Source organism: Ailuropoda melanoleuca, chromosome 16 (genome assembly GCF_002007445.2).
Source record: "Ailuropoda melanoleuca isolate Jingjing chromosome 16, ASM200744v2, whole genome shotgun sequence".
In the NCBI taxonomy this organism is placed as follows: domain Eukaryota; kingdom Metazoa; phylum Chordata; class Mammalia; order Carnivora; family Ursidae; genus Ailuropoda; species Ailuropoda melanoleuca.
In genome coordinates, this window is record NC_048233.1 from 32,208,734 (window position 1) to 32,235,305 (window position 26,572).

Genomic DNA, 26,572 nt, shown 5'->3' on the forward strand with positions numbered 1-26,572 from the left:
ATCAGTCAAAATGATTACAGAAAATGTTCTTCTTTTTAAATTTTAATTTAAAATTGTCCAAATGATCAAAATTGGACTCTTCAGCCATCAAAATAGCCAAATTTAAGGATATTCAACATTTCCATTGATTCTACAAATACTTGGTGATCTCTTAGTAATAATTCTAGACCACTTTCTTAATTTACTTAAGTTTTTATATTCATGATGATATTACTTGATTTTAATAAGATTTTTTTTAAGATTTTATTTATTTATTTGACAGAGAGAGACAGCCAGCGAGAGAGGGAACACAAGCAGGGGGAGTGGGAGAGGAAGAAGCAGGCTCATAGCAGAGGAGCCTAATGTGGGGCTCGATCCCACAACGCCGGGATCACGCCCTGAGCCGAAGGCAGAAGCTTAACCGCTGTGCCACCCAGGCGCCCCCGATTTTAATAAGATTTTTAAGTCATACCTTTAAAAAATATTTTTCACATTCAGGTGGTCTTACTGCTTAAACACTACTTAAAATAACACTAACTTAAATATTAGGTGATATTAGGAAATTAGTGTTAATTACATTATGTGTGAAAATGGTTTTGTGATTATGTAACAGAATGGCCTTTTTGGGAGATTCAATCTAATATTTGAGGAATGAAGTATGATAGTATCAGCAATTTGTTGTTCTAGGGTTCAATAATAGATGGACACATTGTATATAGAGACAAGGAAAGATAAAGCTAGCTAGCTAGCTAATTAGATAAAGCAAACATGGTAAATTTACAAATGTCGAATCTAATGGTTGTTATTCAGGTGACCATGATGGTATTCTACTAGTCTTCCTATTTTGTTATGTGTGAACCTTTAAATAGATTAAAAATTTAATAAATAGATATGCAAACTGATAACATTGTATTCTTTCTGCTATGAGAAGCTACCCATTTTAACCTACCAAACTGTGAACTTTTAATTCCATTGTCTGATTCATAAAACTCTATCTTGGCAACAGTTCGACCTGGTTAAACCGGTAATGTGTGTTAACTATGGAGCTTTCCGCCAGCCATTTAACTGAAAATCTCAAATTCCTTGTTTTTAAAATGGAAACATAGGGGCGCCTGGGTGGCTCAGTCGGGTTGAGCATTCCATTCTTGATTTCAGGTCCGGTAGTGATCTCAGGGTCATGAGATATGGAGGGCTCCACACTCAGGGAGGAGTCAGCTTGAGATTTTTTTTCCCTCTTGTAATGCCACCCCCCCGCCCCCGCATGAGCACGCGCACGCACACTCTCTCTAATAAGTAAATCTATAAAAAAGTACAATAAAAGGAAAGCATAAAGAGTATCTCCCCGAGTATTAAAAAAATTAAATAAAAAAATTATGTAAAGTAGCGAGCACATTGCTGGACATCTAAAAGACACTTAAATTAGATCAGGTATTCCCAGGAGCTCAGGAGAGGGAGCCACAGCGGCAGTAGCAGTATTGAAAGTAGCAGAAGCAGTTTTAATAGTATTAGTGGCAGCGGAAGTATTCTATCAACAGCAACAGTACTAGCAGTAGTGGTGGCTGTACTTAATAGTAGTGATGCATCCTTGTTCCTAAAATACGATTAAGAATAGTATCTATCTCACAGAGTTGCGGCTAAGAGTGAGTCTGCACATGTAGAATATTTGTTTATAATAGTCCTTGGCACCTGTGAAACCCTCATTAAGTATTTGCTGTAAATCATGTTGGTGATGGTGGTGGTGGTGAAGTTTGCAACTGCCATGATGCATTTGCTATAGTTATTCCTTCTTTAACAAGCCAAAAGTAATAATAATAATAATAATTTTTCATGGATATAGCATGTATCAAACATATTTAATAGTTTTTGCTTATAAATTTCTAAAATATTCCCTTTAAAGGATATTCTTTCCTTCATCCTTCCATATCTACCCCTTCCTTCTGAGCGTCAATGGAACAAAAGAGATGTTTTTGTTGATATATAGCTATTATGAGCTCTAAGCTTTAGCTCGACCTTGTATGTACCATCCAACACACGTCTTTGTTCCTTATGATTAATTCAATTTGTTAATACAGCTTAGTACTTCAGATGCATTGATATGGTAGGGATGAATTTGTATAGTTGGTTCATGGGGGAGGGGGAAGAAAGGAAGAGGTATTTATATTTTGGAAGTCTTTTGATTTAAATATGGGAAATTTCTAAGTGGTAAACCACATCTACACTTTGGAACATCCCTGAGCTGTGCTATCACAATTTCCAGTATGTGATTCAACTCTCCTCACATGAAGGGAAGCATTTTGTAATTCAGCCAAACTGTGGTTTTTTTAGTGAAAATATAGAGAGCAATCGTATCTAATTTGTGGCTAGAATGTGCTGAGGTCCATGATCTTTACTTGCTTTGTAAGCGTTCTGTCAACCACTGAGAACCTCATCTTCTCCTGAGGTATGGAAAGAGCTATTACCATTTATAAAAATGTCAGGAAAGCTTTTATACATATACGACTATATTGGAAATAATATAGTGTATTTTTCCTCTGCTTTCCTTCTTGAGATATTTCAGTGCCACACTGATATTTCAGTGCCACCTTTACCAAATATAGAGCAAATGAAAATAAGTGTTAAAGTGCTCATTATTGCTTTATACAAGTAGTCTATCATTACCTACCTAAGTCCTAATGTTTAAAACAGAGCTGACTTTTAAAAGTACTTTAGCAGTAAACTTTTAGAATAGTTTCATTAAAAGTTTAAAGAGTTTATTCAGAAGATACAATAAGTATAAATTTAATATAATATTTTTAGACAAAATAATTTGTGTTGCTCATTACATGTGAAAAGAATAAAAATTATGACTACATTATTTCTCTGACAATAAAGTAAGTGAATATGTAAACAGCAATATGTTTCAAACTGAGAGTCTGGGTGGAAAAAGACAGCAATTTTATTAAGAGAAAAAAGAGTATTAGGTGTACAGAATACAAATATTTTTCAAAAGGCAATTACAGTGTCACAACTTGTTTATTTTTATATCATTTTTCTGCCCTCAATTTTTTTTATTATGAGGAGTTGAATTAAAAATACATTTTAAATTTCGTAAGTGTTTTATTCTTTTAATTTCAGTCTAATCACATGACTTCTTAAAATAGCATGAGCTTATGGGTGCCTGGGTGGCTCAGTCATTGGGTGTCTGCCTTCAGCTCAGGTCATGATCCTGGAGTGCCAGGACCGAGTCCCACATTGGACTCCCTACTCGGCAGGGAGTCTGATTCTCCCTCTGACCCTCACCTCGCTTGTTCTCTCTCTCTCTCTCTCTCAAATAAATAAATAGGTAAATCTTTAAAGAGAATAGTGTGAGTTTAGCAACAGGATTATCTTTCATTTAGACATAGGAAACAATCAGAAAATGAGTTCACACAATGAAAGCATGTAATAGAACTAAGTGCTTTTTACTTTTATGCAAACACTATTTTCCTCAAATATTATCTTTGTCATAATAACTTAAAAAGATTTTACTTAATATCTTTCCATTACTGAATATTTAGTGTTACAATGCCGTGTTAATTAAGAATGTGAAAACATATTAAAACAGTGTGTTTTACAAATATTCAGTGTTTAAATTATTGCATTTTTTTCTCACTAGAAAATTACTCAGAAATATGTGCCAATTAGCCTTTATGACAGCTCAAGAAAAACGTATTATTACCTTCACCATACACACACATTTATTCTCTCCTTGCCTCAAATATTTTTAAAAATAGTTATGAACAATAAAATAATATTTCTTTACCTCTTCTCTTAGATGAATTCTATATTAGTAAGGCAGTATGAGGGGTTAGGCCAACGACAAAGGGGCACCATCCCGAAGACCATCTCCACTTCTGAAATGAACTACAAGTTCCAAGAGATGCCAAGACCACCCTCTGTTTTGATTTGCTAGATGGGACTCACAGAACTCCCTGAAAGCTATTATATTTATGGTTACAGTTTATTACAGGAAAAACATACAGATTAAAATCAGCCAACAGAAGTGCATAGCGCAGAATCTAGGAGAAGTACCAAATACAGAGCTTCCATTGTTCTGTCTCTGTGGAGTCAAGATGCATTACTTTATCAGCTTAGGTATGTGGCAATATGCACAGAGTATTGCCAACCAGGAAAGCTCACCTGAGCTTTGGTGTTCAGAGAGTTTATTGGGGCTTAATCATGTAGGCATGATTGATTGCCCAAATGGTTAATGTCAGTCTCTAGATTGACTGATACCACATGACCCAAAGCCCCTACCCTAAGTCACTATACTGTTTCAGACCCTAAGTCTAAAAGGATACAGGTGTTTCTAATACCCACTCTAAATCATGTTTTCTGACTATCCAGTATGACCAAGATTCCCAGGCAAAGAAAGACACTTTAGATTACCTTCCAGAAGCTGAGGAAATAGCAGACCTCTCTTGGGGCAAGGCCAAGTTCTTTACAGCACATACACGTGATTGGAAAACTTAGAGGTTTCCATTCTCTTATATGTTCACTGCATTTTTTTCCCTAGAAATTTACACGTTATTGCTAAAACTTTTATTTCCTCATGAAATTAGCTCATAAATATTTTGAAATATATTATTAATGGCAGTTTATCTCATGTATCTGGATACCAATAGTTGTTCTCAATTCAGTTATTTTATCTTATAACATTGTCATTATCTTACCTGAAAAAATCATACAAAATTACTGAAAGAATTTCATAAAAACATTTTAGATAATAGGTATTTATTAATTCATTTTTGTAATAGTTATTTGCTGAATTCTTCCTGTATGTCAGATATTGCAATAAGTAATTTGTGTGAAATAATAAATAAAACCTAGTTCCTCCCTCAAAAGATTGCAGTCTAGTAGAATATGCTGTACACATATATAACACAGGGATACAGTGACGAACACAACAGGCATGTTTCCTCCTCACATAGGACTTGGAGTTCTCTAGGAAGGCCAGCTTTAATCCTATAATTGTACAGATATTTTATTGCAGTTGAGATATATTCTGTGATATAAGGTAAAAGGTGCAGTGACAAAATATAACAAGAGAAAATAGAAAGCCTTGCTTGAGCAAATGAATTGGTATTGGTGAGTGAAGAGTATTTACTTAAGTGAATGGGATAAGAGTGTGGAGATATGAGAGGATCACATTCCAGGAGAGGAAATACCATCGAGAACCAGAGGTGGGAGAGAACAAGATGCATTTAAGGTCCTATAAAGGGAATGTTCTCCTAGAGAGCAGAGTAAATGATATGGCACTAGCCGAGCTGGAATATGGGACAGAATCTAGAAAATGGAGCCAGATTGACCATGTTCCAGGAAGAGGAAACATTTTAAAGCTTTCAGTGAGTTGTATTTTTACAAAGAGGGGTGAATTGGTCATACTGCTGTTTTTAAAAAGTCACCCTGGGTGCCAAGGAGAGAAAAGAATAGAGTAGAACAGGGATGGAGGTCGTGACCAAAGAATAGTAGTTCAGTGAAAGATGTTGGTAGCTTAGAAAAGGAAAGAGACAATAGTGATGGAAGGAATGGATAAATTCAAGAATTTATGATGGAATTATAAGGAAGTTGAAGAAGAGGGTTAGAATGTCCTCAAAGTTCCTGTGAAGTGTATTGTTATAGAAGATTAGAAAGTCGAGGGGCGCCTGGGTGGCACAGCGGTTAAGCGTCTGCCTTCGGCTCAGGGCGTGATCCCGGCGTTCTGGGATCGAGCCCCACATCAGGCTCCTCCACTATGAGCCTGCTTCTTCCTCTCCCACTCCCCCTGCTTGTGTTCCCTCTCTCGCTGGCTGTCTCTATCTCTGTCAAATAAATAAATAAAATCTTTAAAAAAAAAAGTCAAATATGTGGGAAAAGATCAAATGCTATCAGAAGTGAGGTAAAATAGGTTGAAGAGGTGGATACCAGATTAAAATGAATGGAGGAGTTCGAGATAAATGGAAAAAAATAATAACAGAAAGTCGGGTTTTAAAGAATAGGTATTATCTGTTCCAAGCAACCATCATAGAATTAAGAAGCTTTACATGAGGAAAACAGAGTAATTCTCTGTTGCAGGGGCAAGAAAAGAAGAGCAGAAAGAAGTAGGAGATGAGAGTGGTAATGGGTACCAGGAAGGTCACTGGGAAATCCCTAGTGAAAATATAACCAACAGGACTTTTAAGAATAGAAGTATGTAGTGAATGGTAATTTTCAATGTTGATTTGCCCTGCCTTGTGGGATACAGCCAATTCCATCATCTTCCATTCAGTAAACCTTACTAGGGTGTACTTTGTGTTATTAGGTTTATGACAAAATAGGGAAAGGGCTGAATTTCTTGTCTGGTACTCCTTGGTGTGACAATGAAATAACTGACCATTGGAACAGAAGAAAGGTACTCTCCTACCCAAGGAATTTGCAGAAATCTTGGAAACCAGATTTTTAGCCAATCTAGACCTCAAGATACAGGAAGACCCCCAACTGACATTAAATTGTATAACCTCTAGCTACTTTTTTACTAAGACTGGCTAACATCAGGGAACAATGTGTGTGACCACCGATCAGTTCTTTATATGGAGATAGTAGCATTCTATTACAACCAACTGAATCAATCTGCTCAGATTATAACTAGCAATTACAGGCATATCTCGTTTTATTGCATTTCACTTTAGGGCACTTTGCAGGTAATGTGTTTTTACAAATTGAAGGTTTGTGGCAACCCATTGTTGAGCAAATCTATTAGCACCATTTTTCCAATAGCATTTGCTCACTTTGTGTCTCTGGATCATATTTTGGTAATTCCCACAATATTTTAAGTTTCCATTATTGTTTTATTTGTTATGGTGATCTGTGATCACTGATCTTTGATATTACTATTGTCATTGTTCTCGGGTGCCAAGAAATGTAGCCATATAAAACAGCAAACTTAATAAATATTGCGTGGGTTCTGACTCCTCCACTGACTAGTTGTTCTGACTTTCTCCCTCTCCTTGGCCCTCCTTATTCCCTGAAATACAACAATATTGAAATCAGGCCAATAACCCAATGATGGCCCATTAAGTGTTCAAGTAAAAGAAAGAGTTTCACGTCTCTCACTTTAAATCAAATGGTAGAAATAATTAAGGATCGAGAGGAAGGCATGTTGAAAGCCAAGATAGGACTGAAGATAGGACTCTTGCAGCAAACAGTTAGCCAAGTTATGAATACAAAGGAAAAGTTCTTGAAGGACATTAAAAGTGCTCCTCCAGAGAACATATGAATAATAAGAAAGCAAAACAGCCTTATTGCTGGTGTAGAGAAAGTTTTAGTGGTCTGGATAGAAGATCAGACCAGCCAAAACATCCCCTTCAGCCAGAGCTAATCCAGAGCAAGGCCCTGACTCTATTCAATTTCATGAAGGCTGAGAGACGTGAGGAAGCTGCAGAAGAAAAGTGTGAAGCTAGCAGAGGTTGGTTCATGAGGTTTAAGGAAAGATGCCGTCTCCATAACATAACAGTGCAGTGTGAAATAGCAAGTGTTGATGGAGAAGTTGCCTGAGTTATGCAGAGGATCTAGCTAAGATCATTAATGAAGGTGGCTACACTGAACAACAGATTTTTCAAAGTAGACAAATTAACCTTTATTAGAAGATATTATCTAGAACTTTCATAGGTATTTAAAAGTCTCCACAACTTCAAAGGACTGCCTGACTTTCTTGTTCGGGGCCAATGCAGCTGGTGAATTTAAGTTGAAGCCAGTGCTCATTTACCATTCCGAAAATCCTAGGGCTGCTAAGAGTTATGCAAAATCTACTCTGCCTGTGCTCTATAAATGGAACAGCTCTGTAAATGGAAAGCCTGTTTGACAGCACATCTGTTGACAACATTTTAAAATATTCAATATTGTTGAATATTTTAAGGCCACTGTTGAGACCTATTGCTCAGAAAGAAAATGATTACTTTCAAAATATTACTGTCCATTGACAATGCACCTGGTCACTAAACAGCTCCGATTGAGGTGTACAACAAGATTAATGCTGTTTTCATGCCTGCTAACACAACATCCATTCTGTAACCCATGGATCAAAGAGCAATTTCAACTTTCAAGCCTTATTATTGTTTTAAATTTATTGTTGAAATACAATTGATGTACAATGTTATATTAGTTTCAGGTGTGCAACATAGTAACTCAACATGTTCTATACATTACTCAATATTCACACAATCAGTGTAGTCACCATCTGTCACCATACATTACTACAAAATTATTGTCTATATTCTCTATGCTGTACTTTTCATCTCCATGACTTTTTTATTTTAAAACTGGGAATTTGTACCTCTTAATCTCTTTCTTCTATTTTGCCCATTCCCCCACCAACCACCTCTCTGGCAACCACCAGATTGTTCTCTGTATTTGAGTCTGTTTCTTTGTTTATTTGTCCTTTCATTTTGTTTTTCAGATTTTATATATCAGTAAATTATATGGCATTTGTCTTTCTCCATATGACTTATTTCACTTCAAATCATACATCCAAGTTGTAAAAAAGTAAATATTTCCTTCATTTTTATGACTTATATTTCATTGTGTGTGTATATATGAATGCGTATCACATCCTCTTTATCCATTCATCTATTGATGGACACTTGTGTTGCTTTCCTATCATGACTACTGTAAAGAAGGCTGTGATAAACATGGGGGTGCATATATCTTTTCAAATTAGTGTTTTTATTTCAACTCCTATTATTTAAGAACTATATTTCATAAGGCTATAGCTGCCATAGATAGTCATTCCTCCGATGGATCTGGGCAAAGAAAATTGAAAAATTTCTGGGAAGGATTCCTAGTCTTAGATGCCATTAAGAACATTCATAATTCATGGGAAGAGGCCTAAATATCAACATGAACAGGAATTTAGAAGAATATGATTCCAACCCTCATGGGTGACTGTGAGGGGTTTAAGACTTCAGTAGAGGAAGTAACTGCAAATGTAAAAATAACAAGAGAACTAGAATTAGAAGTGGAGTCTGAAGATGTGATTGGATTGCTGCAATCTTATGATGAAACTTGAACAGATGAAGAGTTGCTTCTTATGGATGAGCAAATAAAGTGGTTTCTTGAGATGGAATCTACTCCTGGTGAAGATGCTGTGAAGATTGTTGAAATGACAATAAAAGATTTAGAATATTGCATCACCTCAGGGTTAAAGCAGCAGCAGATTTTGTGAGGATTGACTCCAATTTTGAAAGAAGTTCGGTTGTGAGTAAAATGCTGTCAAACAGTATCACATGCTACAGAGAAATCTTTCATGAAAGGAAGAGTCAATTGATGGGGCAAGCTTCATTGTTGTCTTATTATAAGAAATTGCCACAGACACCTGCAACCTTCAGCAACCACCATACTCATGTCAGCAGCCATCAACATCAAGACAAGACCCTCCACCAGCAAAAGTTTATGACTTGCTGAAAGCTTATATGATGATTAGCATTTTTTAGCAACAAGGTATTTTTAAATTGGTATGTACATTTTTTTAAAGATTTATTTATTTATTTGAAAGAGAGAGAGTGAGCACATGAGTGGGATGGGCAGAAGGAGAGAGAATCCCAAGCAGACTCCACACTGAATGTGGAGCCATATGCAGGGCTCAATATCGTGACCCTGAGATTATGACCTGAGCCAAAACCAAGTCAGACACTCAACTGACTGAGCTACCCATGTGCCCCTGTACATTGCTATTTTAGACATAATGCCATTGCATACTTAATAGACTATAATATAGTGTAAACATAGCTTTTATATGCATTGGGAAATTTTAAAAAATTGATTAGACCTGCTCTATTGTGGTGGTCTAGAACCAAACCCACAATATCTTCAAGGTACGCCTGTATTCTTAACCTCAGTAATTAAAAAAGTATAGCAAATCCAAACACTTTCCAAAACCAGCAGGAAATTTAATATATGAAGGGGCCACTGGCAAAACCTTTGGTGAAGCAGAGCATTCATTCCACATGCAGTCATTAAAAAAATCAAAATTTAAAAATGTGTAAGTCTATTCTATTACATAAACAATATCCTATTCTATTATGTAAAATGTTAACCTAACCATTAATTTTTCATCTTTTAATATAGCTGGATATTTATTTATTTATTTTTAACGATTTTTTTTATTTTATTATGTTAGTCACCATACAGTACATCCATTTGTTTTTTTTTTTTTAATTTTATTTTATTATATTATGTTAATCACCATACAGTACATCCCCAGATTCCGATGTAAAGTTTGATGCTTCATTAGTTGCGTATAACACCCAGTGCACCATGCAATACGTGCCCTCCTTACTACCCATCACCAGTCTATCCCATTCCCCCACCCCCTCCCCTCTGAAGTCTTCAGTTTGTTTCTCATAGTCCATAGTCTCTCATGTTTCATTCCCCCTTCTGATTACCCCCCTTTTCTTTATCCCTTTCTTCCCCTACCGATCCTCCTAGTTCTTATGTTCCATAGATGAGAGAAATCATATGATAATTGTCTTTCTCTGCTTGACTTATTTCACTTAGCATTATCTCCTCCAGTGCCGTCCATGTTGCAGCAAATGTTGAGAATTCGTTCTTTCTGATAGCTGAGTAATATTCCATTGTATATATGGACCACAGCTTCTTAATCCAGTCATCTGTTGAAGGGCATCTCGGCTCCTTCCATGATTTGGCTATTGTGGACAATGCAGCTATGAACATTGGGGTGCATATGGCCCTTCTCTTTACTACGTCTGTATCTTTGGGGTAAACACCCAGTAGTGCAATGGCTGGGTCATAGGGTAGTTCAATTTTTAACTTTTTAAGGGACCTCCACACTGTTTTCCAGAGTGGCTGTACCAACTTGCATTCCCACCAACAATGTAGGAGGGATCCCCTTTCTCCACATCCTCTCCAACAATTGTTGTTTCTTGCCTTGTCTATCTTTGCCATTCTAACTGGCGTAAGGTGGTATCTCAGTGTGGTTTTGATTTGAATTTCCCTGATGGCTAATGATTTTGAACATTTTTTCATGTGTCTGTTAGCCATTTGTATGTCTTCATTGGAAAAGTGTCTGTTCATATCTTCTGCCCATTTTATGATTTGTTTATTTGTTTCTCGTGTATTGAGTTTGAGAAGTTCTTTGTAGATCTTGGATACCAGTCCTTTATCTGTGGTGTCCTTTGCAAATATATTCTCCCATTCCGTGGGCTGTCTCTTAGTTTTTTTGACTGTTTCCTTGGCTGTGCAGAAGCTCTTTATCCTGATAAAGTCCCATAAGTTCATTTTATCTTTTATTTCTCTTGCCTTTGGAGATGTGTCGTGAAAAAGGTTGCTCTGGCCGATGTCATAGAAGTTGTTGCCTATGTTCTCCTCTAGAATTTTGATGGATTCCTGTCTCACATTGAGGTCTTTCATCCATTTGGAGTTTATTTTTGTGTATGGTGTGAGAGAGTGGTCAAGTTTCATTCTTTTGCATGTAGCTGTCCAATTTTCCCAGCACCATTTATTGAAGAGACTGTCTTTTTTCCACCGGATGTTTTTTCCTGCTTTATCAAAGATTAGTTGCCCAAAGAGCCGAGGGTCCATTTCTGGGTTCTCTATTCTGTTCCATTGGTCGATGTGTCTGTTTTTGTGCCAGTACCATGCTGTCTTTGTGATCACAGCTTTGTAGTACAGCTCGAAATCCGGCATTGTGATGCCCCCAGCTTTGTTTTTCCTTTTCAACAGTTCCTTGGAGATTCGGGGCCTTTTCTGGTTCCATACAAATTTAAGGACTATTTGTTCCAGTTCTTTGAAAAATGTCCTCGGTATTTTGATCGGGATAGCATTGAAAGTGTAGATTGCTCTGGGTAGTATGGACATTTTAACTATGTTAATTCTTCCAATCCATGAGCATGGAATATTTTTCCATCTTTTTATGTCTTCCTCAATATCTTTCAAAAGTGATCTATAGTTTCTAGCATATAGGTCCTTTACGTCTCTGGTTAAGTTAATTCCAAGGTAACGTATGGTTTTTGGTGTTATTGTAAATGGGATGGATTCCCTAATTTCTCTTTCTTCAGTCTCGTTATTCGTGTATAGAAATGCAACTGATTTCTGGGCATTGATTTTGTATCCTGCCACCTTACTGAATTGTTCTATAACTTCTAATAGTTTGGGAGTGGATTCCTTTGGGTTTTCCATATAGAGTATCATGTCATCTGCAAAGAGAGACAGTTTGACTTCTTCTTTGCCGATTTGGATACCTTTGATCCCTTTTTGTCTTCTGATTGCTGTTGCAAGGACTTCTAGTACTATGTTGAATAATAGTGGCGAGAGTGGGCATCCTTGTCGTGTTCCTGATCTTAAGGGAAAGGCTTCCAGCTTTTCCCCATTGAGAATAATGCTTGCAGTAGGCTTTTCATAGATGGCTTTTATGAGATTGAGAAATGTACCCTCTATTCCTACACTCTGAAGGGTTTTAATCAGGAAAGGATGCTGTATTTTGTCAAATGCTTTTTCTGCATCAATTGAGAGGATCATATGGTTCCTGAGTCTTTTCTTGTTGATATGATGTATCACACTGATTGATTTGCGAGTGTTGAACCATGCTTGCATGCCAGGTATGAATCTCACTTGGTCATGATGGATAATCCTTTTAATGTACTTTTGAATTCTATTAGCAATTAACTTGTTGAGGATTTTGGCGCCCATATTCATTAGGGAAATTGCTCTGTAATTCTCCTTTTTGAGGGGGTCTTTGCCTGGTTTGGGGATCAAGGTAATATTAGCCTCATAGAATGAGTTTGGTATATAGCTGGATATTTATGATTAGAAGAGTAAATCAGTACATTTAGTTCTCAAAAAAACCAAACGTCTACTTAGAAATTGAGTTTTCCAGGCACGTGAAGTCTGTTAAGCATCTGACTCTTGATTTTGGCTCAGGTTGTGATCTTGGGGTCATTGGATTGAGCCCTACATCAGGCTCCATGCTCAGTGGGGAGTCTGCTGGAGATCCTCTCTCCCTCTCCCTTTCCCCTCCCACTCATTCTCACTCTCTCAAATAAATAAATGAAAAATAATTGAGTTTTCCAAATTTTTCTCTAGATAAATACTTTGGAGATAATGAGCATGGACTTTGGATGCTCCCACTACCAAACAAGTTCAGTGACCTTAAATTATTTGACTACTCTAAGTCTCATTTTTATCTTTAAAAAACTATGGCCAGGATAGGACCTATCTCATAGGACTGTTGTCAGAAGAGAATGAGATTACACACACACACACACACACACACACACACACACACACACTTGCGTAGCCCAGAGCCTGGTTCAGAGTGGCCATTCAATAAATATTAGCTATTTTTAGAAATCACATTGAAATGGATGGTGCCTTATCTCTCACAGGCAAGAGTCCCTCAAGCCTTCTTCAAAAAGTATATATTGAACAAACATTGGGAATAGAGCAGTGAACAAAACAAAATCCTTGCTCACATGCAGCTTATGTTTTGATCAAAACCGAAAATGTTAGAATTGTCCATTTTGACAGTTTCTCCCACTTTTAGTATCTTTGTGTAATTAACTATAGTACATCTTGAAATCAGTCAATTAGATTGGCTTTGCAAAGCCAAATTCTTCCGAGGCATATACCATTTATTTATCCTCACTGATATTTAGCATGGAGAGTTTTAGACTTTACCATTTATCTTTAAACGATATGAATGAAGTAGTTTCATCCCTTAGTTTATTTCTGTATGGCCTTCTGATAATAGAAATAATAAAATGTTGAAGATATTTGGGTTAAAAAGGATCTTAATTCATTCACTCACTTTACTTTTCACTTGAGATACTGAAGACGGACTTGAAGTAACCTAAGTAAGGACAGAATTATAACTAAAAAGGGATACCTTTTAATGGTGCTCATTTTGTTAGGGGAAAACTGTACCTCTTGTATCCTGAATGCCATATAATTGGTGAAGATAGTAGTGATGTGAATGACTGCTATTTTTGCTCACAGCTGGATTCCAACGGGGAACTGCTTATCCGCAATGCCCAGCTGAAGCATGCTGGTAGATACACGTGTACCGCTCAGACAATCGTGGACAATTCTTCAGCTTCAGCTGACCTCGTTGTTCGAGGTAAGAGTTTCAACAGTTTCAAATTATGAAACCAGAGGTATTTGACTTGCATAACTATTGTATAATCTTCTGGTAACTCTGGTATGAATTCTTACATATTTAGAATCTTGGTCCTTGAGAACAGCTCCTCATCCATGCCTAAGAATGACTTATGCCAGACAAATAGTAAACAACACTGATTTTGTTTGTTTTACTAACTACATATCTTCTAGAAACTTATACCACATACCTCCTACTAAATGTTTGTGCTTTTAAACTTAGTATTTACCAGAAGTTCTCAATTTCTGCTAATACTTTTCATGTGTTGGGTATAGTGTTGTTTCCTTTTGTATGTTTTTTAATGGAAAAAAACATACTGATGCGGTTTACTATAACCTCAATTGTTACATATTTATCACTATCGTTCTAGAATAAAAAGTTAATTTATACATGTATCATATTTCTATTTGTTACTGGTTGTTAGTCTAGTGCTTTTGTTCTTATATATAATTGAGAATGTGCTGCAATACACCCTTATTGAAAGTACAACTTCCTTGGTATTGACCTTTGCTGTATAGCTGTGAGGACAGCTCAAAACATCATTCATTGGCTGTTCACTCACTGCCTACAGAATAAAGACCACTCCTTTTAGCCAAGCACCAAAAAGCTCCATGTATTGACTTCAGCCTGTTTAGCTCTAATTTTTACCATTCCATGTAACCAACTCCACTGTCCAGCCAGTCCACAAAAATATCCTAGAATTTCTACCTCCATTCCTTGGTTCATAGTATTACTTCCATGTCCTATGGTCATTGTTTGTTGTCCAAATCTTAAGCCATCCTTCAAGGCTAGGCTCAAGTATCACCAAATTCATGAATTCTTTCCTAATGTCCCAAATATGTCTCCCTCTCTTCTTAACTTTATTAACAGTTAACACTTTCTTTAATCTGTTTTATAGCAATCTGTGTGTATGAGTTATCTTCTCTACTAGGTTGTGAAATTCACATATGCATTTTTTATTAATCCTTAAGTGAGCTGCAGAATTTCATTCCATAATTTCATAGTTCTCTGTGAACTCTGTGTCATGTTAAACTTTTTATTTTATTCTTTTTTATGTTAAAATGTTTATTTTTTCACATTTCATCTACTAGAAATATTTATTGGCTATTATTTATTGCACATTTTTTCAGTCAGTTTTTGCACAACTAAACAAATAATTAGTAAGTGAGATGATATCTGTGGTTTGTCTTCATACCCGTCGGGATCAATATAATTTCACCCAGCCTCATACATCTCCTGAGTCATCAGAGATGGACTAGTTCACTGTTCTTTCTAGTTGACTACTAGCTGTAAAGCCATTTTCAGCAATAGCCTACGTATATATTCAATTGAAATTGTTTGCCTATATTAAAAATTTGCATTAATGTTATATAGGGTTATGTTTGGGGCACCTGGATGGCTCAGTGGGTTAAGCTCCCAAATCTTGATTTCAGCTGGGGTCATGATCTAGATCCCCCATGTCGGGCTCTGCCCTGGGTGTGGAGCCTGCTTAAGATTCTCTCTCTCCCTTCCCACCCCCCGCCTCTCCCTCTTTCTTTCCCTCTCTAAAGACAAAACAAAACAAAAACAAACAATAGGGGTTATGTTACAATGCTTGTACAGCAGTATTTTCATGTAATTATAATGTGGTAAATTCCCAGTATTGAGAGGGGAGAGGAAGTTAGACAAATACAATCAAAGACCATCAATGCTATTATCCACACACACTTAGGTAATTAGCAATCATATATGTGTATTTTTTTTTTACAGAGGTAAAACCAATAAAAAGAAACTATTGCAGGTATTGCATGGATATATTAAGTGTTTTCTTTAAGCTTTTTAGTTCCGGGAAAAATACTTTAAAGCAATGGAACCTGGCAAGTGCACTCAGTAGAAATATGATATAATATTTTAAGTCCCTACACTATGGCAAGATATTAAAAAAACTATACAGGTAGATGAAAAGTATTACTTAGCCCTGTTAAAAGCCTACAAGTTGTAATCATTCTCCAAATTTTATTTCTAATAATCTAAAAGGTATTTCTTTTATGTCAAGAGAAATTTGGAATTAAAATAGTCAAATACATACGTGCATAGCTTCTGTCTAAAAATGTATATAAATTAGACCTTCAAATATGCTTTATATACTAAAGTCATGGGATATAAAATGAAGTGATTTTCTATATTTATTATAGTAATGATGAGTAGTATATAAGAAAATATAGCATACCTCAAGTAATATTATTGGTTCATTTATCCACTTAATTATGTTTTTTCATCTAGTCAAGGGAATCATAATCTGTTCTTTGGACAGTCTGGGAGTCCATGGACAGGCTTAAAGGGGTGCATGGACCTCTTGAAATTGTATGCAAAATTTCATGTGTATGTGACATTGCCCTGGGAAGAGGATTTATAATTTTCATCAGATTTCCAAAGCCAGCAAGGCCAAGAAACTTAACCTGTTTTTCTTTCCTTCCCTCATCTAGATCAAGACTCTCTAAAAAGAGAAACTAAGGGATGATTATTCACTTCAGGCTAATAATAATTTTAAAAAACCCTAACAAGTTCCCTGTAGTGAGCTCTAATAGCTCATTTAGATTATGAATTACTTCTGGAAAAATTCAATTTTCACTCAACCTTTCAAGCATATATCTAACTCAAAGCATATTAAATATGTCACATATTAGACATTAGATATCTATAAGAATTGCCAGATTTTAGATGAAATAATTCTAGTTATATTCAGATGTCAGTGACCTAAATTGCAGATTCTGAAATTAGTGCTGTGAGTGGGAGAGTGAACAGATTAGAGAAGAAAGTAATTTCCTGATGATCGCTGAGAAATTTTGGGGGCAATAAAGCTAGTTAAGTGCATAAACTGTTATGCCCTATGAAATGAAAGTAGAAATATTCAGACATAACTTAGACAATGTGGTTTCTTTTAGCCTATGTTAGCTTGAAGGGAATGAATACATAATGAAAATTATTGCTGCTATCCGTATGTGTGTGTGTGTGTGTGTGTGTGTTAATAATCATGGATTGGTGGGTATGTGTGTAAAGTTTGATAAAAGTAATTTGTATGAGAGAGAAAAATGTATTTTAGGCTTATACCTTTCATTATTATTTTAAACTGAGTTTAGAATAGAGGCAATGAATTAGTTAAATCTGAGTGCTTGTAACTATAAAACTGAAATTAAATATAGGAAAACCACAGCCAAAGGAAAATGTAATATTGGATCTGATTTCATGGAGCTTTTTACCCAGAGAAAACTTACCTCCTACCTTTTATCTGTTTAATGTATGATAGGATTGAGAAATAAGGGAAAAAAATAGAAAATGTTACCAACTAAAAACAGTTTACAAAAAATGGTTCAATAATCATTTATAAGTCATTGTCTTTGTAGCAGCCATAAATGTTCATGTTTAAAAATCTATAGCACTTCAATTTTTTTTACCCACTAATTGAGTCCACAGGTGCTTAAGGATTAGACCATAAAAGTGGCACGTATTGTCCATTCCTCCAGTAATGTAAACAATTTCAAATCCTGGAGTCATATTGGCTATGTAATTTCACTTTTGATTTTCAAAGCTGCTTTTTATGTTATTTCTGTCCTTTCACTTTGGATATATTTCTGCTAGTCTTTGTACAGTATAGAGATTATTTTTGTAAAAGTAACTGTTATTCAAGCAATATTGTCCTGGAAGCCCTATATGTAGAATTCAGTTTGCACTGATTGGAAGAAATCAAAACTATTTACTTTACTGGCCATATGCTCATTCAATGTTCTGAAACTCTTTCACAAAAAGCACCACAATTTTTGTATAAATCAATATACATTCTTCCTCACAGCCCTGACGAAGGCAAAAAACTACCCTCTCTAAATAGCGAGCCTTCAAACCAGCCCCTTCAGGAATCTGACAAATTTAGATAAATCAAATATGTCATGTCAAAAATGACAAGCAAGCCATAATGAAAGAGAATTAAGAGTTAGATTGATAGACAACAATAGTGTTTGAGTTCAGAGTACTTTACATATTCTAATTATTGGAATAAGAATGAGAATATTCTTGCCGAAATCTTTCAATAAATGAAAGAGGAAATGGTAAAAATGAGTTGGAAACAAGATACTATAAAAATGAGAATTTGGAGGAAAAAAATAAAAATAATACCTATAAAAGAAAACCACAAACATTGAAAATAAAAAATCAATAGATGGGTTAAACAATTAGAGACAGATTAGAAAAGGATTGGGGAGCTAAGAGATAGTATATGAGGAGATAAATGCATTTCATCAAAGAGAAACAAAGCAGATTATGAAAATGAGATTATTATATTAAAGATCTAATGAGAAAATAATATTTTTCAAATCAGATTCCCAGAAGAAATATTAGATAAAGTAGGAGAGAAAAAGTTTTCAAAAAGATAATGACTACAAATTTTGGAAAATTAGGGACAATTATGGCTTCTCATTTTTAAGAATTGTAATGAAACACAAGAACAATTAATGAAAATAAAACTGCAGAACATTAAAAACTAATAGAAGATTGTAAGAGCAGCAAGAGGGGAAAAATATATATATATTTTTGCAAAGACATAGCAATACACTGACCACAGACTACTCAGCTTTAGCAATAAAGAGTCACAAAGTTAAAAAAAAAATGTCACAAAGTGCCTGGGGGAGCCAGAATTCACAATGGCCTCCACATGCTTTCTGATATACCAACCCTTAAATAATCGCTTTTACACTGGGAGTTGCTGTATATGCCAACAGAAGTGACATTGCTGAACACTGTCATAAATAGTGTCGCTTCTTCTCCCTTGGTTCTTGGAAATCTCAATCTGGAGGATGCTAGCTGTCCTGTCATGAGGACATTTCAGCAGTTTTGTAGAGAAGCCTACATGAGGAGATAAGAAGACCTACTGATAACCAACATCTGTTTCCTGGTCATTAAAGTAAGCCATCTATCTAGAGAGCCTCCAGGAAAGCTTTCAGGTGACTATAGCCTTGTCCAAAATCTTCATCAAGAACTCTCCAGCTAAGCCACTCAAGAATTCTTAATCCACAGAAACTGTGAGAGATCATGTTTATTGTTGTTTTAAGCCACTGGGTTTTGGGGTAATTGGTAGGCGGCCATAGATACTACTACAGCCATAGAGTAATGTCTTCAGTATGCTAAACGAAAAGTAACTGTCCATCAAAAAGTGTATATCCAGACAAATTATCATTCATAATGAAGAAAAATAAAGTTATATTTGGACAAATAGTAACAGAGTTTATCCCCCAAGAAACTGTTATGTATAAAGGAATGTCTATGAGTAAAATTCAGGAAGAGAGAAAATAATCCCAGAATTAAATTTTGAGATGTCAGAAAGCATGGTGAACAAAGAAACTAGTAAACATATGGGTAAACCTAAGCAAACTGAGCTAAACCAGACTTCAGGATATGCTGTGGTCTGGGTTTGAAGGCTGATGAGAATTATAATTTGCCCTCTGATGAAGTTGGTAGTCACTTTTACTTCAGACTTCTAGTAAAATAACAAATGAAATGTGTATCTCTGTATATGTTTGTATATGCATATGTGTGTGTATATTTTATACGGTCAAATATAGAGACTGTGTGAAAATGATAATCATAAAATATAGGAGAGAAGTTACCTCTGGGGTTGGAGACAGAAGGGGGAGGAGGATGTGACTGAGGAGGGAGGGGACCCACAAGAAGCTACATCTTTATAAGTAATGTTTCATTCCTTAAGCCAAGTGATGAGAACATAAGTGGCTGTTTCTTATTTTTTGTAATTTTCCCTAAATGTTAAATATTTCTTAATTAACAAATGAGAGTCACAGAGTCACCTGCTGTCCTCTACTTCCTCACCACCAACTTCAGCAAAGATTCATGAAAACTTCTTGTGTAGCCTCTGAGCAGGGTTCCCATATGTGGCTGTAGGTCAGATTTACCACTATGATTAAAGACGGACAATTCTAAGCCCTCTCTTGGAAGCTTTTGAATTAATAGCACTGGGATGAGGTTAGCAAAGTTGGATTAAAGATTGGCTTGATGAACCATGGTGCATCAGCACTGGACACACAAAATAACTCATAGAAATATGCACAAATGATTTTCAACAAAGATGCAAAAGTAATTCAAGGGAGAAAAAATAATCTTTCTGATAAATGATGTTGGAATAATTGAGCATTCATAAGCCAAAAAAAAAAAAGAGAGAGAGAGAGAGAGAGAGAGCAAGCCTTGACCTACACCTCAAACATTATACAAAATCAACTCCAAGTGAATCATGGACTTAAATGTAAAATGTAAAACTGGAACTTTTAGGAAAAATAATAAAGTTGAAAATGTTCAGCAGCTAGGAGTAGGGTAAGAGTTTGTAGGCTTGACACCAAAAGCATAATGTATAAGATGAAAAAGTGATAAACTGGACCTCATCAAAATTAAAAATTTTTGCTTCGTGATCTCTGTGAAGTTGATGAAAAGACAGGCTACAGACTGGAAGGAAATATTTGCAAACCACATGTTCCACAAAAGATTTATGTATAGAATATATAAAGAATTCCCCAAATTCTAAAACAATCCAATATGACAAGTGACAAAAGCCATGAGCAGAAATTTCAATGAAGAAGATATACAAATGGCAAATAAACATATAAATGGTGTTCAACATCATTAGCCATTAGGAAAGGCACCATTTAAAACCACAATGATATATCTTATATACCTATCAGAATGACTAAAATTTAAAAAAAATAGTGATGTAGAGAAAGTGGGTCATTCACACACTGCTCATGAAAATGTAAAATGGGACAGCCACTCTGGAAATGATGAGTGTGGCAGTTTTTAATCATGTGCTTGCCATGCAACCCAGTAGTTGCACTCCTGGGCATTTATCTCAGAGATAAAAGTACATCTGTTCACGTAAAAATATGTGTCCAAATGTTCATAGCAGCTTTATTCATAATAGCCGAAACCTGGAAAAAACCACATGCCCTTCAATAGGTGAATGGTTCAACTGTGGTACATCAGTACCATGGAATACTACTCTGTAATAAAAGAGAAATGATCTGTGATACACACGACTCACATGTATCTCAAGGGAATTATGCTGAATGAAAAACGCCAATCTCAAACACAAACCATATGATTCCATATACATACCATTCTTGAGATGACAAAATTATAGAGAAGGGAAATAGATTAATAGTTGTCATGGGTTAGAGAGGGAGAGGAAGGGAAGTAGACGTGGCCATGAAAGGACACCACAAGGAATCCTTATGATGAAATTATCCTATGACTGTGATGGAGAAAACTAAAAGCTGCACAGAACGAAACAAACATTCAGACACACAAATGAAGGCACGTAAAACTAGTGAAATCTGAATAAGGTTGATGGATTACAACAAAGTAAATTTTCTGGTTGTGTTATTGTACTTTAGTGATACAAAATGTTATGGTGAGGGATGAGCAAAGGAGATACAGGATCTCCCTGCATTATTTTTCACAATTGCATGAGAATCTACAGTTATCTCAAACAGGAAGTTTAAAAAAATCACTGAATATATAATACACTGAAAATATTAGAAAAAATAAGTACTTATGTGCTTTTTTTTTTTGAGGATAGTATAATTTTAGAAGAAGTGGAGTACGGCATACCTGGAGATAGTGTTTCAGCAAGTGATGGCCACAAACTGCCTTCTAAGGCAGTGGGTTCAGTTAACTTCCAGACCTGGAAAAAACCAAGTGGGGCTTGCAGCTTCAGGACCAGAGCTAAATTACTGAAGGCCATGGAAGACAGCGTGTGTATTCTGCTTTTTTGCCCCAGAACCCTTCCTTCTTCACTCTTTCCCCCCCGCTATGCATTTCTTTCTTTTAAATAAATACTAAATATATTTTTCTAGTATGATTATGGAGGACATCAAATTAATATAGCATTCCAAAGTGACAAAATGTTCCAACATGGCTGGGGATGGCCAATCTTTATTTTTAATAAGGTCCTAAGATGATTGTGATAAAGTGGTCTCTAACTGATATTTAGAAATTGTTGGTCTGGGGAATACATGGAAAATAGTTTGCAAGTGATTATTTATCAATGTATTGATTTTTTTATCAAATGTATTTTGGGGATAAATTACTTTAGAAATGTGTTTCATAAGATAGTAAGGTCCTCTTTTGCTCCAGTGTGTCCTACACAAACCAAATAGAAGTCAATCAGCAGACAACTGAAGAAGTGATGTTAATGTTTTGCCAGAAGCCACAGACGGGAGCTCTGATATAAAGGCCATGAGTAGTATGAGAATGGAAAACAGCCGAGGTGGGGAGAAGAGCTAAGTCCATGAGTTTTTCCCTCTGCTTCATCGTCATTTTAACACAGCTGAACTTAAAGCCTGAGTCCCACTAAGTAAGATAGTTTAGCTTCAAAACCTCTACAGTTAGTCACAGAATTACTCAATCTATGTATCAACAGTAAGGAAAAAATAAAAACATGATATGATGAAACATTCCCCAACTAGAGCACTAATATAAAAATTAAGATAACCTTACAAGAGATTATAATGCCATTCTTGGTATTATGACATTTAAAGTTGCTTATAGACCACTTTAGTGAAAGGTTTTTTTTTCCTACCAAGAGAGCATATATAAACTCAACTAAAAATAATATTGTTTATCAGTGAAGGAGGTAACTTCAGAATTAAACTTTTAAAACAGATGTGTATATAACGTAGCCAAAGGGATTTCAAACTCAAACAACGGTAAATTGCTTAATATCTAAAAAAATCTTTATAGTTTAAAACTATGCTTAGTTCAAAAAAATAAAAAAAAAAGAACCGGTTATTCTTAAGTTATTAAACTTTAAGTGTTCAAAAACATTTTATTTTATTTATAAAATTTATATATTTTTTATAAAAACATATTATTCTAAGTTATTAAACTTCAAATGTTTTTAGCTTCCTTAATAAAATCCAAACTAAGAGAATTGATATAAATGTCCTTGTTGCTGTTATAATAAATGTTTTACGTCTTAGGTCCCATAAAAATATACTTCAGGTTGCTTCATCAAGCAAGCTTTGACAAACATGAAGAGCCCTGTATGAAAGTTCTTTAACAAAAGACATTTCTGGAAAACTTAGACTCTTCAGCTAAAAGAGTGTCCTTCAGAGGGAAAGATTTTTCAAGATTTATTCGGCAGCACTTGTGGGAATATTTCTGCAGCTTGCCAAACCAAAATTCTCTTTCATGAGTGTACTTTTGGACAGCATTCAAAAATGGACTATAAAATTAGGTCACAAAAGCAAGAAATTAGGCTTTGACATCCGTGTTTTACCACTTTCCATGGTATTTCTGCTGTATTATAAATATTCTTGGCATTGTGCTACCAGCTGTTAGGAAGACCTTGCTGACACTCAGCTGAACATAATATTTACCACTAAAATTGCCAAAATAGAAAGTGCAGTCAAGACTATACTTTTCAGATGCCCCCCTTTTTTTACATCTTATATAACATATTAAACAAAATTTCTTAATATGAATCTGAGATTTAAAGACAAACAAAACGGGCGCCTGGGTGGCTCAGTCATAAGCGTCTGCCTTCAGCTCATGGCGTGATCCCAGGTTCTGGGATCCAGCCCCGCATCGGGCTTCCTGCTCTGCTGGGAGCCTGCTTCTTCCTTTCCTACTCCTCCTGCTTGTGTTCCCTCTCTCACTGGCTGTCTCTCTTTCAAATAAATAAATAAAATCTTTGAAAATAAATAAAGACAAACAAAAGAAAAAAGACTTTCACTATCTGAAACTTTTTTTAAAAAAAGATTTTATTTATTTATTCGACAGAGATAGAGACAGCCAGCGGGAGAGGGAACACAAGCAGGGGGAGTGGGAGAGGAAGACAGGCTCATAGCGGAGGAGCCTGATGTGGGGCTCGATTCCATAACGCCGGGATCACGCCCTGAGCCGAAGGCAGACGGTTAACTGCCGTGCCACCCAGGCGCCCCTGAAACTTTTTTTTTTTTGGTTTAATATTCAAACCCTAACATATACTACGTGAAATTTGGAAACATTTTGGAAAAAGAGTAGCTGAAATTGAACAGGCAACACAAAAAGTGTATAAATCATTGTATCCCAAATCAAGTGTGAATTTTTTATATCAGAGGCTTATATTCATATTGTTTTATGTAGATTTTTATTTAGATGAGTAGTATGTGTGTGTGTTTGTGTGTGTATGAAGCTTTCCACTTTATTCCTAAAGCCAAAATACAGTTGCAGAATGTAAATGGATGCAAGTTAGATGCCATCTTTATTTGATGTAATCTGTTGAAGTTTTTACTTGGCCTAATGACATGGTTACCAGACTCTTTATTAAAGAGATCATTTTGGTTGATGACTAACCCAGTTTTAAAACCTGTGTTGAAGAAGTTAAGATAACAGCCAAATAAACAATCTGATGGAAGCTGTCAATATACTTTTTAGTCTGAATAATATTGCTATATTTTAAATCATCAATGGTTGGCTAGTGGTCTTTTCTACGGGAAATGCTCTTGAGTATTTATTACTCCCAGCTGTTGTATATTAGCAGAGTTCATACCCAGAACGTACGTCTCTTTGCTGTCCAGGCAAAATTGGTTCTGATGCATCTACTCAGAAATTGTTGTTACAGGTTAATTAGTACTCTTTCTTAGAAAATACAGAGTCGATAAACATTTTCTTTGAGATAAAAAGGTTTTATTGGTTGTATTATTGTCAAATCATGCCTTAATTGCATCTTGTTTCCTCCTAACTTCTTCACAGTAGCTATATGAAATCTCTGCATTTATGTCCAAATTTGAATATACAATTTTAAATCTAGAATTAATCCTAGAAGTTATCTAGATAATTCCTATCTCTTCATTTTTGTAAAGTTGGACTCAGATTTGCCCTGTATTACCCATGTACTTAGTGACAATCATCTTGGAAACCCAGTCCAGTTTTCTCATAGTATTAGGCTTCTTCCAGATTTTACTTATATGCATAAATAAAATTGATAGTTAATTTTAAAGCTTCTATAGCTAATACTTTACTACTCTCATACTTTCTGTAGTTAATTTGGTATAGTACCGTAAAGATTACCAAGCCCGTTCTAGAATTGCTGCAACTAAGTAGTAAAAGTTACTGCTTGCAGCTTCTGCTCTTCTCTCTTTCCCTTCCCATTGTCCAGCACATGCTTGTAAGTAGTAGTTAAAGTTTTAAAACATTGTGGAAAAAGATAAAGCCACAGACAGTTATTAGAAAGAGATTAAATTACTAACTCCTGGATCAATTTGTATGGCTAATTCAGAGACCTTGGATATTAGTGTAAACAAAAGGAAAGAAAGTCAGCCGTCATGTTAAAATTTGTGGAACTTTTGGTGTTAAATCTCAATTTAGATTTCCATGATATCTGGCATAAATATACTGATTGTGTTTAGAAAGTCCAAAATTCAAATTGTTATTAAATACACAACTGTGGATTTATATTCAAAATTATAAAGACATGATATGTCTAAATGAATTCAAAAGGACTTGAAGTTAATCAATTTAGTCATTATAAAATTAGGAAGAACAGACAGAAAATTTTCCTGTAGTATACATACCAAGTGAGACAGGCATACCAGTACACACACACCTTACCACCCCGCCCCCAAACTTCATGGACTTATGTGAAGAGATCCAGAAAAGAGATACACTTATATAGGCAGAAATATGTGTCCAGATCATCATAGTCAAACCAAAAAGAAGAATTGAGGTAGTTTTTCAAGTATTTGGGTCAGAAAAACACACATTTACCTCAGATACTTGGATAATTGCCTCTACTTTCCGCTCGTGTTGTCCAAGAAAGTTTGCCACAGAGACAGACTAAAGATTCCATCTCATCAGCTCTCTCAGGGCTGAGACAGGAAAATGGCCCTTGCTGCCCACACTGGCTGGAACAATGACTGGGCTCCATCCTGAGGCATCCCGACCCCACTTGGCACTAAACCACAGAAATTCATCTATTAATAGTGAAGCCTACCCAGAAATTGAGCATTCTCCTTTCTATTGAGATCAACACATTCAAAAAGCTGCTAGAGGGCAGTTCTCCATAACTGTTACATGCTAATGCTGAAATAATGAGCTGGAATGTGTATCTGTTTTTAATAAATATAGAATTTAGAAAGTAGCTTGATTGTTTCAAAGTTAGAACTCATTAATAGTTCTATTTTTTTAAAAAACTTTAGTAAAAATAACAACTATTCCAATTACTAGTGAAGCCCAATGATTTGGAATTGTATTTCTCAATGTAAGTACAATGTAAATTGATGTAAATTCAAGGTAATTTTCAAATATATCAACAAAGTATGTAATTCATTCAGAATAAGTCACCTATCTTAAGCTTTAAACTGTGAGGATAATAAACTTGTAGACAACATTATAAAGCATACACTAACATAAATTTAGATTACTTTTCTCTTTCCT

At 35.5% G+C, this 26,572-nt stretch overlaps 1 protein-coding gene across 4 annotated transcripts in view; it reads left to right on the forward strand.

Moving 5' to 3' along the window:
• The window catches only part of CNTN1 (contactin 1), a 341,918-nt gene that overhangs the window by 232,345 nt on the left and 83,001 nt on the right, over window positions 1-26,572 (forward strand). For all 4 annotated transcript variants that reach the window (XM_019805133.2, XM_034645472.1, XM_034645473.1 and 1 more), the window contains one exon: window positions 13,963-14,083. In XM_019805133.2, the coding sequence (XP_019660692.1) occupies window positions 13,963-14,083 (121 nt within the window). The remainder of the gene's footprint in view (window positions 1-13,962; window positions 14,084-26,572) is intronic.